The following is a 13,209-nucleotide window of genomic DNA, read 5'->3' on the forward strand; positions in this document are numbered from 1 at the left end:
TGGTTTAGCTGCAGTTTGGGTGGCCACAGTGCTTGTTGATCTGCTTTCCTCCCTTCCCCCTGAGGGTGCTGTCTGGTAATGAGCAATGTCCAATAAACAGCAGCCAGAGCCCAGCACATTGCATAACTTCATTCCTCTCTGGAACTGCCAGAGTATTTCTTCTTTTGCATATTTTATCACTTCAACAGAGTCTTGTAGTTGTTACAGGGGTGAACTTACAAACCACTGGAGCAGAATAGTCCTTCAGAAGCTGGCCCATTTTCTCCTACCTTCCATGCCACTCATGATGATCCACCCTCAGGGCAGATCTCTGAAAGACCCTCCTAAAAATCTCCTGTAACTCTAACATGGTGTGGACCAGACTGAGGAGAGCTGGCAGACCTAGATACAAAACCAAGATTTCCTAAATATCCAAGGGAAATTCAAAATTTTCAAAAACTGTTGTAAGAGGTCTGAAAGAGAAAAAGGAGGTGAAAAGCTGGGGAAAATCATTCTCCCCTGTTCCCCCCACAAACTGCGTATAATTACTAATGGACTCCCAAAGGTAGTGCTGGAGGTAAGGGCAGGAGAGCAGCACTCAATACACATCCAAATGACCCTCATTGTCCTTGATGTTACCACATCATAAGCTTGTATCACATAGTACACCAACAAAACAATCCTGATCCCTTTCCCTGATCTAAAAATATCATGAGCTATGGAAATATATATAAGTACCACACTACATGGACAAATTAAGCAACATTGTGACCAGTGGCTCTGGACCTAATGCAACAAAATGCTTAGATGAAATTTGTTTCAAACCCACTCTGGGCAGACCTGTTGCTATCCTAGCCCTTCGTGCCTCACATTGGTGCCAAATAAGACTATTGTGGTTCAGAAATGGTGTTCTCCAATTTAGTGTGCCCACTGAAACACTCCAAGCCACACACACTGCTCAAGCACTACCCCTCCCCCTCTCCCCCACAGCAGGCTGGAGAGGAGAATTGGATGCACAAACAGTAACAGCAAGAACATAAATGACAGAGAGTACAAGTAAACAAAACCTAGACAATTCACACATGATTGCACACAGACCTCTCCCATTCTTCCTCCCACCACCTCCCAGAAACCCCAGCAAGACCAGCACACTCCCTCCATCGTGCTACCTGACCAGGAAGGAAGCCCTCTCCCTGTCCCTGAAAAATAACATGAGGTCATACAAAATAACTTTTGGGTCCAAACCATGCTCTGTCTGGCTACTGCAAGATTTAACCCTATGCTGGCCAGAGCTCGGATATTATCCCTTATTTGGTATTGCACTTTTTTGAGTGCCAGAACAATTTAGAATTACTTAGGTATTTTCTTTATAGCAGATAGTTTTACAGTTGTGCACACTGCCTGCCAAATTAGAGGGCAAGATATTTTAATGTCGAATTACAAGTACTCCCCACAGTAATCTTTATAAAGAAAAGAGCAATACAGGCCTTACTGGACTTAGTGATGCTATAAAATGAGAATGCTGAGAGCAATTGTTTTGAAAACAATTTGCTCCTAAAAACCCTCTTGTTTGAATTTTACAAGACTTTTTATTCTCATGAAAGCCAAAGATGATGACTAAATTAACCTAAATCATTCTGTAGTATCTCCAGGCATTTCAAATAATTTTTTTACAGCACAAAACAGGTCAGAGACTGTAAACTAAATATCATGTCAATAGATTTTCATTCCATACAATTAACTCACCATAATATCTCCTTTCAAAAGCTGGGCAGGGTCTATAGCAATGCAGATTCGACTTTGATTTTCTGACCCTATACTATTTGACAGAAGAAAAAAAATACATGGTTTAAAGACACAAAACCACAAAACCAACAACAAAACCACAAACAAAACTTAAAAAGGCTATGTAATTCTGCAATCATGGAAATTAAAATCTAAATTCAAACACAGTGGAAAGTGCTTATAACTTACTATATTCCAGATGTATAAACTGGTTGCATAGCCTGGTATAACTTCAGAAAAGGCCAACAAGCTGAAAAGAATCCAACAAAAAAGGGTATTTTTTAACATTCAGATATAGGAAAACAATTACAACTAGGAAGTTTCATGTACATCCAGACTGAGCAAAATGGCACATAAGTGGCAATGCTGGACTGTCAAAATACCTTTCACAGCAAAATTGGCTAAAAGGTATTTTATTTCCTTTTATTTTGTTTTATTTTAATTTTATTTTCTTTTCTTGCAGACTAGTTCTGAATTCAACAGGAAAGGACTTTAAAGGATTCTAGTAAGGAAGGAAATAAATTCTGCAAGAAAACAAAATTAATAAAGGAAGAATGATAATGGCCAAAAGAAAGCAAACCCCCAATATAAAATAAAAACATTTTCCAAATAAATTATCTGATCTTCAGATTTCAAAATTAATTAAAAAAAAAAGAATTTCTACCTAGAACAAACAATACCTTAACTTCATTAAAGCAGTTATTTTAGAAATAAAATCAGACTAAACAACAATGGCAATATAATCATTGCAAATTCATGCTGATTATATTACAAAAGACCAGTGCTGTTTTACCTTTGGATAATAAAAATGCAGAAAAAAATCATAAATCATTAAGACCTCTAAGTTCATCAAGTGCAACCATTAAAGTTGTATTCCTTCACTGTGCTCTAGCATATTATCTCATTCTATCATTTCAATTTTAAATCCGCTTAGGATAGCAAGACACGTTAGTAGCAGTGGTGAGGCCACACTTCAACTACTGTGTTGAGTTCTGGGCCACTCACTTCAAAAAAGACACTGAAATGCAGTAGTGTGTCCAGAAAAGGTCAAGGGAGTTGGTGAAGAATCTCCACACATATCCTATGAGGAGAGCTGAGGGAGCTGGATTGTTTAACCTGGAGAAAAGGAGGCTCAGGGAGACTTTATCACTCCATATAACTGCCTGAAGGGAGATTGTAGCAAGGTGGGAGTCAGCCTTTTCTCCTGGTCAGCTAATGATACAATAAGAGGACATAGCCTCAAGCTGCACAGAGAAAGTTCCTTTTGGACAGCAGGAAGAATTTTCTCACTGAAAGGTTTAAACTTTGTAACAGAATGCCCAGGGAGGTGGTGGAATCACCATCTCTGCAGGTGTTCAAGAAACAACTGGACGTGGCACTTAGTGCCATGATCTAGTTGACAAAGTGATGATGGGTCAAAGGTTGGACTTGATGATCTTGGAGGTCCTTTTCCAAACTAAATGATTCTGTGTAATTCTGTAAGTACACCCTATCCAAACAGCTTATCCACACAAAATCCAATCTCAAAACAGAAAAGAGATTATATTTATAATAATTTCCCAAAACAACAAGGAAATTACTGTGAAACCTGACCAGGTTCCCAGATCCTTTGCAGTAACAGAGACCACAACTGTTCAGAGATAGACAGACATGAATAGCATCAACTATTCATTTAACAAAGAACAAGAAATTGATTTCACCTGCTCCAATTTTTACTCTTAGAATGGTTCTCTTATGGCTACTTTATTGGGAATATCTGGATGGATATCAAGAAGATATTAATTCTAATTTGAGATTCATGCAGGCTTTCTAGAAAGTTCCAAAATGAAACAAGACTTTGATCCTACACCTGAATAGGAAAAATTAGGTAATTTACCTCCCCCAGCATCTAAGTTGGGCATGCCATGAAGGATAACATAGTGCAGGAAAAGAGGGGTTGCATTCATTTTCATAGATCCAGATAGAAGGCCACTTAAGAACTGCACGTACCTGAAAACAAAAAGTTTATCTGAATTATATAAAACCACTAATACTAGGGAAATACATTATTTACACAATGGTATTTCCAGATTATGGGTAATGAATAGCATTGTGACAATGCATATAACTCCAAAATAATAATCTTCACAAAACAGCATGAAAATACACTAATTTACCACTGTATTAAATCCATGGCTGTTACACTGCTGTTGTTGATGTCTTTATTTTAGTTATTTACATTACTATTCTAAGAAAGAAATTAAGTAGAAGAGATAGTAAAGTCAATTGTTTGGGGTACACATTTCCAGTTACAACTGTAGTCTTAAATGTCTTTCACAGCAGCATGATATAGTTGCCATCCAATTTACAGTGAAGTCATCTTCATTAAAACAAGAGCAAGAAGTGCCCTCATCAGAAATCTTAAGGGCAATGAGGTCAAATAACATCTTCATAATGAGAAGTGATCTCATTCAGCACAAAACAAGAGGAAAACTACCACAGCAATGTGAAAATTATTCTATTTCTACAATTTAATATGTGGTTTGGTTACAAGCTCATGAGCAAATACATGCAAGTAAACATCACTGCAAGTGCCTTTAATTTTTCCACCAGCTTTGAGTCCCTTTTTTTTCCATGCCTATGAAAAGATCTTAATTTAACTTTTTTCTCAGGAATGTATAGAGGAAAATCACCTTTTTTCACCTTTGTGCACAGATCTCATCAACTGAACTCCTGGTAACACCACAGCTAAGGATATCCTGCCAAGTAACAACAGCTTTACTACCCCAAAATGGGAGTTGTAGGCAATTTAAAATAGGTTTCATTTTACAGAAAGCTTTCAAAGCTCAATTTATTCTAAATGTTAAGAAAGGCAACTTTTTTTTTTTTTTTTTTTTGTTTTCTCCTTCAGTCTTTCTGAAAGGATTTGGTACAAAATTAAAAGCAATCAATTTGTTCAAAAGCACAAATTTTACAAATTGACACACCTGTCATGATAAAAAAATATTGTGTTAAAATGTTTTGTCAGTGACCTCTCACAACTTTAATAAATTAGTTTATTATTATCAATGTGAACATTTTCTCTTTACCAGCTTTTAATTATTACAAAAATTAGACTGAATTTTTTAAAACCTTTCTTAAGGCAGTGCACTTAAGGGGCCTAGAGACAGTTGGCTTATTTTTGAGAAGAGTGTTCAAACATTTATCCTAAAGGTTTATGAGAAATTTTTTTTCATATGAAGGGTCTCTTTCTGCATTTCTCATTCAGAGAAATCTTCAACTGCTTATCTGAGAATGGATTCAAAACAGATCTGGTCTACAGTTACTTTTCTTGCCATTGTTACAGTACCCAACTAGCAGTAGGGAAAAGCTAAGTGACTTAGTGGCCACAATTTATTTTTATCTGGACAAAATTTAGTAGAGAAAAGGTTTCAAAATGTGAAAAATGGGTGTATTTTCATATTTTACAATTTTGAGATCCACTTAAATTATGCCCATTTATACATCAACTGGGTTTTAACAAGGATATCACTAATTAATTACCCAGCAATGGTTTCAGAGAAAAAGCACATTAGAAGACCACTAACTGATCAGAATGGGAACAAATGAGTATAAAATTATCCACAAATATTAGGAGAGTTGGTTTTCCTTTCTCTGCAATAAGATTAGTGGCCACTGCCAGGCCAGGCAAAGATAGGAGAGGTGAGATTTGGGATAACAGTTCTGACAAATAGTTTGGCAAACTACCTCTGTTCTCATGAGAAATTGCACTCCTAAGTATGTGTATATGTCTGGAAGATGGCAAGGGCAGTTCAAGTTCAGTACTGGTGAGCAAAGATGTTAACTCTATCAGTCAAGAAGCAAACTGAGTATCTCTGAGGCCCTGCCCCCAGCAGTTAGCCCCAGAAGAATTAAGCAAGTGTCCTTGAAGGGGGTGTAGGAAAGATAGATGCAACCATTTATACCCTAGCTTTATACATCTAGCTTTAGGGCTCACATACAGTTCACTTAAGTTAGTAGCTACTGAAACTTCCTGTCAATATGGTTGGAAAACTGCCCTGATGCACAATTCACAGGTTGTTGTGGAGGCTCCTAGCTCTCACTGAAATATGCCCACTGTCTAGGGCTTCTGGATGGGAAGATTAACAGTATCTCTCTCCTTCTGCTGCTGTGGCTCACAGTTCTCTGTCTGGTAGGCAGCATTCTCAAATCCTTATTATTGAAATGCGATACACATATATGCAAGCACAAAAGTGAAACAAAAAAAGGCCAGTCAACTTCTACTAATGAAAAGTTTATTTCAAGTCTAACAGAATATTGTGTTACTATTTTTCAAGTTAAAAGGAGCTGTGCATGTCACCTAATGGGTTAAAAAAGTAACTGGTTAAGTTTTTATTTAGAGATTAACAGAACCAAACACCTTACACGAGTTGTTACTACTGGTTTTTCTGTTTTAATTACTAGCAAATTTTTATACTTTAAACAACTTCTAAACTACCTACTGCATACACATGGATTAAGACAAAAAAACCCCCAGTAATTACCAAATCAAACCCAGATGATATTTTGTATTTCTAAAACAGATTCACCTATATCACAATTATTTGTCTGATATATATCAGTCTCTTTTGGTACTGATTCCTTCAATTACCTGTCATAAAAACAAGATACACAGTGAACCCCAGAACTATTCATTTTCCAAAGTGCTTATTACTTCAAATCCTTATTCAACCTTTGCCATACAGACAGACTGAAAAGGTAACACATCCAGATAAACACAATGAATGTTGCATGCTTTGACAAACATTTACTAGCATGGACATGGGGCAAGTGCATAATCTGCAGATCCTCTAAACAAGTAGTAAAAAGATCTTTTTTTGCACACTAATCAGCACACTTCCCATATTCATCATTATACCACAGAAAAATTAGCTTATTATTATCTCGGAACAATCAAGACTGTGACATCTCTTTGTTAATAAAAAAATGCAGTGAGAACCCGTTTAGAGAACAGTTTGGTACAAAAGGTCTTGTCTGTCTGGGACCACATGCAGGAACTGAAGGAGAGATCTCATCAATCAAGGAATAGCAATAGAAGATAAAGTGCTGAGAAATCAGGAAGCACTGGAGGATCTTGTGGAAATAGCCTTCACATAGCTGGGGAGGGATTAAGGGATGGATGCAGAAGATAATTATGACATTTCCAATTTATATAAATTAGAAACCAATTGAATACCTTCTTTGGGACGGCTGCATTAAAGCTGAAACTTTATCGTCAAAGAATTTCTTCATAGCAAATCTGTCTAGAGCCTGATCAGCACTGTCAAGAAAGAGATACATGTTATTCTGCTTCAGTGTTATTTCGAAAATTCACTACCGCTTGAAAAATGCAAAAATATTTGGAAGAAAAAAAGGAGGGAAGTAAAGAAAAATAGAAAAAACAACAAGCACCAACTAGCAACTCTAGCAATTTGAATGTTGTGGACAATGATGCCTATTCCACTGACACCTTCTCATTCAATATCTTAAGACAGTTTCCTTCCTGAGCAAAGCACCTACTTCTTTATTCAATAAACTGAATTGCATACTTCCAATATGAATACATTGAAATCAGAATGGCAGAACCAAACAGCTCAGGCTCCCAAAGAAGGATACATGCCATAATTTCCTGAATGTGCCACCGGGAGTTCTCGCTATAAAATACAAATTTATTTTATTTTTCAGAAAGAACTGTAGTACCAGGATAGAGGTTAATTTAAGCAGTCAATAATTCATTCAGCCTTTGTTTCCTGTACCCTGAGCCATCAAGGAAGAGACTGTCTTTGAAAAATAACTATTTTACATCAGAGTACCATAAACTCTTCAAACACACAATCAAGGAGCAACATATTAAAAAAAAATACATTTTATTCTATTCTTTATCCAGAATGGCTCTTATGTGGATCTTTTTTTGGGTGAAGGAAGGCAAGAGGCTACAGAAAAAAAGAAAAAGAAGAAGTGCAAAAAATCAGTAAGAATGCTGTTCATCACATATGACAAGTAACATTCTATGGTGATTCTTTTATATCTATTCCAGATAAAAACAATGTGTCTCATACCAAATATAGTTCACAGTTTTAATTTGCATCAGAACGTAAAAGATCTGGAAGTTCCAAAATACAAGAACACACCTGTCCTAGGGTGAGGTTATGATGTTTGTATCCCCAATCAGGTGCTCTGTTTATGCTGGATATTATATGCTATGCCTTCAAGACTGGCTCTGAGAGCAAAGGCAGGGAGAAGAAGAAACACGGAGTTTGTTATCAGCCTGCTCTCACTCCTCCACTGTGGTGTCTGGGCATGGATGGGGCAGAACATGGTGCTCTGTTGTTTTTTAATTAGTTTATCTAGCTGAGGCAGAGAAGTTCCCTGGAGTGGTTTTCTTTCCCTTTTTTTGGAACTGTTTGAACCTGCTCTGGATTAGGACCAGGGGAAATAACGAGAGCTCACACTTTGTAGCCTGCTGGGGCCTACTCTGGGCAGCAGCCTTTCCCAGTGCCAGAGGGACTGATAACAGAGCAACCACCCACAGGAGAGACTTTCTGAATTTGTCATCTCTTCAGAGTGGCAAACAATTTTTTTAATCTGGTATTGTTCATTTTTTGCGCAGGGGAGTGCTTTGCCTGTTTAAATAAACAGGTTTTTTCCACTTCTTGCTGAGAAAATTCTTCCCAAACCGGTTGAGAGGAGGGGCCATGTAGGTTTGCTTTCTGGGGGGGGCCCTTTTTGAGGTTTTCTCCCACATCTGCCCCAAACCAAGATAACACCAAAATCTCAACTTTTAAATTCCACAGCTAGTTCAACCTAAATGAGCTCAGAGCAGGGGAAAAAACTGTGCAAAGTATACACATTTGCATATCAGGATAAAAATTAAAGTTATGCCTTTTCCAAAAATTAATCAGAAGATGCCAATTGTCCTGACAGGGTGCTGGATCAGGCTATGAGGTCAAGCCTTTTCTTCATGGGTGTTAAAAATTACGTAGTGTGTACTTAAAATATTCTTGACCCAAAACCTCTTTCTCACCCAATCCATCATATATCTTCATTCATCTTCACCCACACTGCCATCCAGAATTTAGGCAGCCCGTTCCTAACTGGTCAAACACTGCTAGCACTTTGTGTGTTAAAATAGAGTTTACCAACAATTGCCAAGAGCTCGGTTTGACCTCATTAAATTTGATGCCATGTTATTCCTTCCTAAATGAGAAAATTTGATATTACAACATATAACTAAAGGTAGGTTGCATCAATAAGGATTTTTCATAGAATCATAGAATGGTTTAGCTTGGAAACAACCTTAAAGATCATCTCGTTCCAACTCTCTTGCCATAGACAGGACACCTTTCACCAGACCAGGTTACTCAATGCCCCATCCAACCTGGCCTTGACCACTTCCAGAAATGTGGCATCCATAACTTCTCTGGACAACCTGTTCCAGTGTCTCACCACACTAACAGTAGAGAACTTATTCTTTATATTTAATATCTAATCTAAATCTCCCCTCCTTCAGTCTATAGCCATCCCCTCCTTGTCCTATCAGTGCCTTACTTTGAAAAAGTCCCACTCCACCCATCTTGTAGGCCTTCTTTAGGTACAGAGGACCACCAGAGAGTCTCCTTGGAGCCTACTCTTCTTTCAGACTGAAAAACCCCAACCCTAATCCTTACCCTGTCTTTACAGCAGAGGTGCTAAGCATAAATTCACAGGATTTCATAAAGCCTGGATTTTTTTGGCATGTTGTTCCGGTTCAGGAAGGGAATTCCCTAATTTAGTGCTCCTACTGATGCTCTCCAAACCACACTGCTGCTTGTTCCCTCCCTCCTCTCCCCTTCCTTGCAGTGGGATGGAGAGGAGAATTGGAGGACAATGGCAAAGATCACAGGTTTTGATCTTTGAATAAGAACAATTTTCTATTTACAGGAATAAAAAAATGAATAGTAACAACAACAATACTAATGACAGAGGGTAGAAGAAAGGAAACATTACTGCCCACTGTGGAAACCCCCAACAATAGACAATGCTGGATGGCTCCATCTGCCACACTTTCTCAACCCAAAGGGACCCCTTCTCCCTTGAAGGATCCCCTTCCCCCCACGCCTGGCAATGACATGAAGTGGTCTACAATAACCTCTGGGTACTGGTGACACTCCCTCAAGCATACTGAAAAATTTACCCTGTCCTGGCCAGAACCAGGACACCTATGCATGCTGACAAGTATGAACTTTCTTTAGTGCCAACATCTTCAAAGTCTTCTAAGTACCAATTCAGACACAGTAGAAGGCACTTAACAGCAGCACCTGCAGTAATTTCTGTTTCTGCAAAGTTGCTGTGTACCATTTTCAAGAGTCTTGATAATGCTAGGAATATACAAATCCCAGCTGGGAAACGCCCAACCTCATCCTTACCCAGAAAAGTTAAGTTTTGGATAGCAGCTGCCAGATATCCAGGAAGTTAAAGAGGGCTTCCAAGCTCACTCCTCTCCTGCAACTTCACTGGAGGAATCCTGAATTTGTTTGGGGTAAAAGGTGGTACCTTTCATTGCTGGGCTTAACAAAACACCATCTGAATGTGACTGTAATGGTGTTATAAAAACATATTTTTAGCCAGGTACCACCTTTAAGGATGACATAATACTGCAACACTGAAATCACACCACAACAACTGTACTACCCTCACTTGACAGTTTTTGTCATTCACAATACTTCTCAACAAAATATGAAATTATGGCAATCACTGAAGCAAGTGGTTTTTTCAGCACATATTGGTGTACACAATGCACTTAGTTTCTTGGTCCATAATTACTTATGAAATTGGTTTACCTCAATGAACACAGATTATTTTCCAGGATTCTAGTTTGTCTGACTTCTATGAGTAATTTGCCATCAACCTCTAGTGATTCAAGAGTCCATCAAATACAGTAGTGGATCAAATCTATTACTGACATGCTGGTGTGAATTCAGGACCAAATCTGATTTAACCATGACATTTAGAGTGTATTTTTATTTTAACACATTTATGTATGTATGTAAAATGTATATACATACATTTACGTATGTGTATAAATTAAAAAACCCCAAGAGAAAACAACGTGATTAGAATCTGAACAAAAATCTCCAAAATGCATTTCATCCTTTTTGAGACCATTTATCAAATTGTATCTTTTTTTAATATAAATTGTCAATTGCCATTTCATAATTTGAGCACTCCAAAAGAAACAATTAAAACTAAGTAATCAGACATCTACTGTTTGAACTGACTGCAAACTGAAGTCTAGATTATTCCTTACACTTTTCTGCAATTGGATCAATGTCCAGGAATTCCCTATTCAAACACTCTTTCCAGATTTTAATAACAGTTTTTCTTAAGTACTTAAGGAAAAATTTCTCACCAATTCAAGAGGCCACTTGATGGTTTAACAGAATAAAGATAGTACCATGACATAAAAATGGTTTCTTGCACATTCTGTCATTCATCTGAAAACATCCTTCAGAAAAGTTTTCTGCAAACCAATAAAATCTCAGTTTCAAAGGGACCTTAGGCTGTCACCTAATCCAGTCTCCTGCTGGAAGCAGGATTACAAGAAAACTATCACGAAACCAGACTGTTAAGAAAGACATGCTCCAAAACTCTTTGAGAAGAAAACCTGACAAACAGTAAGCTGACAGACAGTAATCAACTAAAAGGCATTTTTTCCCAATATTTACTGTAAAAAACCACACAACATGCATTATTCACACTTACCTTGCAGAAACATTGGTAAAGTGCATATATGATGATATGACTACACCTATCCTTCCTTTTCCTCCCTGTATTAGGAAAAAGGGAATCATAACTTATATTATGTATTACATTATTGGGCATTATTATATTTAAGACCCATATTAAATACAATTCCAAGGCATGAAATTCAGAGTCCTTTTGCTCATGCACCCTGGGTTGATGGAAAGGTGGAAATAATGGATTGCAGTTTATCTGTCAATGTAAGCTGGCTGAAAAATGACATAAAAAACCACTAAGTATGATTTCTATGTGCATACCTGTCAAATCTTACCAATTAAGAGGAATCAGCTGGGAAAAAAGAAAAAAATTGTATGAACTACTTTAATTTTGTATTATTTTTTCCACAGATCATTCACAACAGGTCTAGACAATGCTCCAATTCCCAGGATGAAGTGCTATAAAATACCTATTTTAGAAAGAATAGGCCTTTCTAGCATGTTTTCACATTTTTACCTCCCCAACACCTGAGATTTATAGTAACTGATTTTCTATGGATAATTTAAAAAATGTTCTAAAGTATTTTTAAATAATTCACATGACAAATGCAGTAAAATTTAACATGCAGTAATGCTCACAGATTTCAAAATATTTTCATTCTCTCAGCTGATAGTAGGTGGCTGTATCTATCCCTGTGGCTGGAAACCTATATTAGCAAAAGGCATTAATCAAAAACATGCATTATCAATTTGTATATGATTGTATACCCAGAAATACTTTGTTTCCTTTTGTCCCATGTACCGGCAGTTTTCTGGGCTGCACTCCTGCATCTAGTAAGATTTCAAGTGTTTCATACAATGACATTCTGCCTCGAAGAAATTTGGGACTGGAGACTACACAACCTGATTTGAAGTTTCCATCCCATTATCACCATCATTTTGTTTAGAGTAACATCTGCCTGCCAGTGATACAGAGATAGGTTTGCATCAAGTATCATAAGCGCAGCTACCAACCCAGTTCTGAATTCATTTTATCCAAATTTAACTAAGGTTTCTCTTTATTTCTGTTTATTGTGAGGAAGCAGGAGGAAGCAACACAGCACACTGGTAGCTTTGCTCTAAGGCACTGCAATGATGCTGTCAATTAAAACCTTTCAAAAGTATCCAGAAGGTCCTTAATGGACTCATTTCCTATAACCATACACAGTATAAAGAGATGATGTGTGATACAGTGCCTATCTTTTTTCCAGCAATAAAATTAATGAGTGTCACAGAACACAGAGAGTTTTGCATCAGCTGGAAAAACCTCAAGCTTCTAAATATATTTACAGAAGTAACAGTGATCTTTGAAGGATGAAGTAACATTGGTTCATGCTATACCTGCAGCAAGGGCTAGAACATAAGTCATAAAAAAGAAATCTTTAACAAGCATGGAAGGTCAATGGATTTAAGTTTATTTACATCAACAAAACATCTGGCACACTGCTGCCAACATTGAAAACAGATCTAACTTTTTATTTTTTTAAACAAGGAGAGTAAAGGACAAGGTTTTAGAAAATGAATACAAACTCATCCACAGCACTTACTCTGCAATGGATCACCACCACGTGTTGAGGATCATTGCCCAGCCAGGACTCCATAGCCTTGCAGATGGTGCACACCTTATTAAGAAGTGGAGCATGGAGATCAGGCCACCCCACATCCATAATCT

At 37.4% G+C, this 13,209-nt stretch overlaps 1 protein-coding gene across 1 annotated transcript in view; it reads right to left on the reverse strand.

Moving 5' to 3' along the window:
- TNS3 (tensin 3) overlaps positions 1-13,209 on the reverse strand; it is a 174,866-nt gene that overhangs the window by 96,645 nt on the left and 65,012 nt on the right. Inside the window, exons 11-16 of the mRNA XM_041471326.1 lie at positions 13,085-13,207; positions 11,524-11,588; positions 6,980-7,063; positions 3,641-3,753; positions 1,954-2,014; positions 1,726-1,798 (exon numbers count right to left, since the gene is read on the reverse strand). Coding sequence (XP_041327260.1) covers positions 1,726-1,798; positions 1,954-2,014; positions 3,641-3,753; positions 6,980-7,063; positions 11,524-11,588; positions 13,085-13,207 — 519 coding nt within the window. The remainder of the gene's footprint in view (positions 1-1,725; positions 1,799-1,953; positions 2,015-3,640; positions 3,754-6,979; positions 7,064-11,523; positions 11,589-13,084; positions 13,208-13,209) is intronic.

Source organism: Pyrgilauda ruficollis, unplaced genomic scaffold, assembly GCF_017590135.1.
Source record: "Pyrgilauda ruficollis isolate IOZ18807 unplaced genomic scaffold, ASM1759013v1 scaffold261, whole genome shotgun sequence".
NCBI classification, from domain to species: Eukaryota; Metazoa; Chordata; class Aves; order Passeriformes; family Passeridae; genus Pyrgilauda; species Pyrgilauda ruficollis.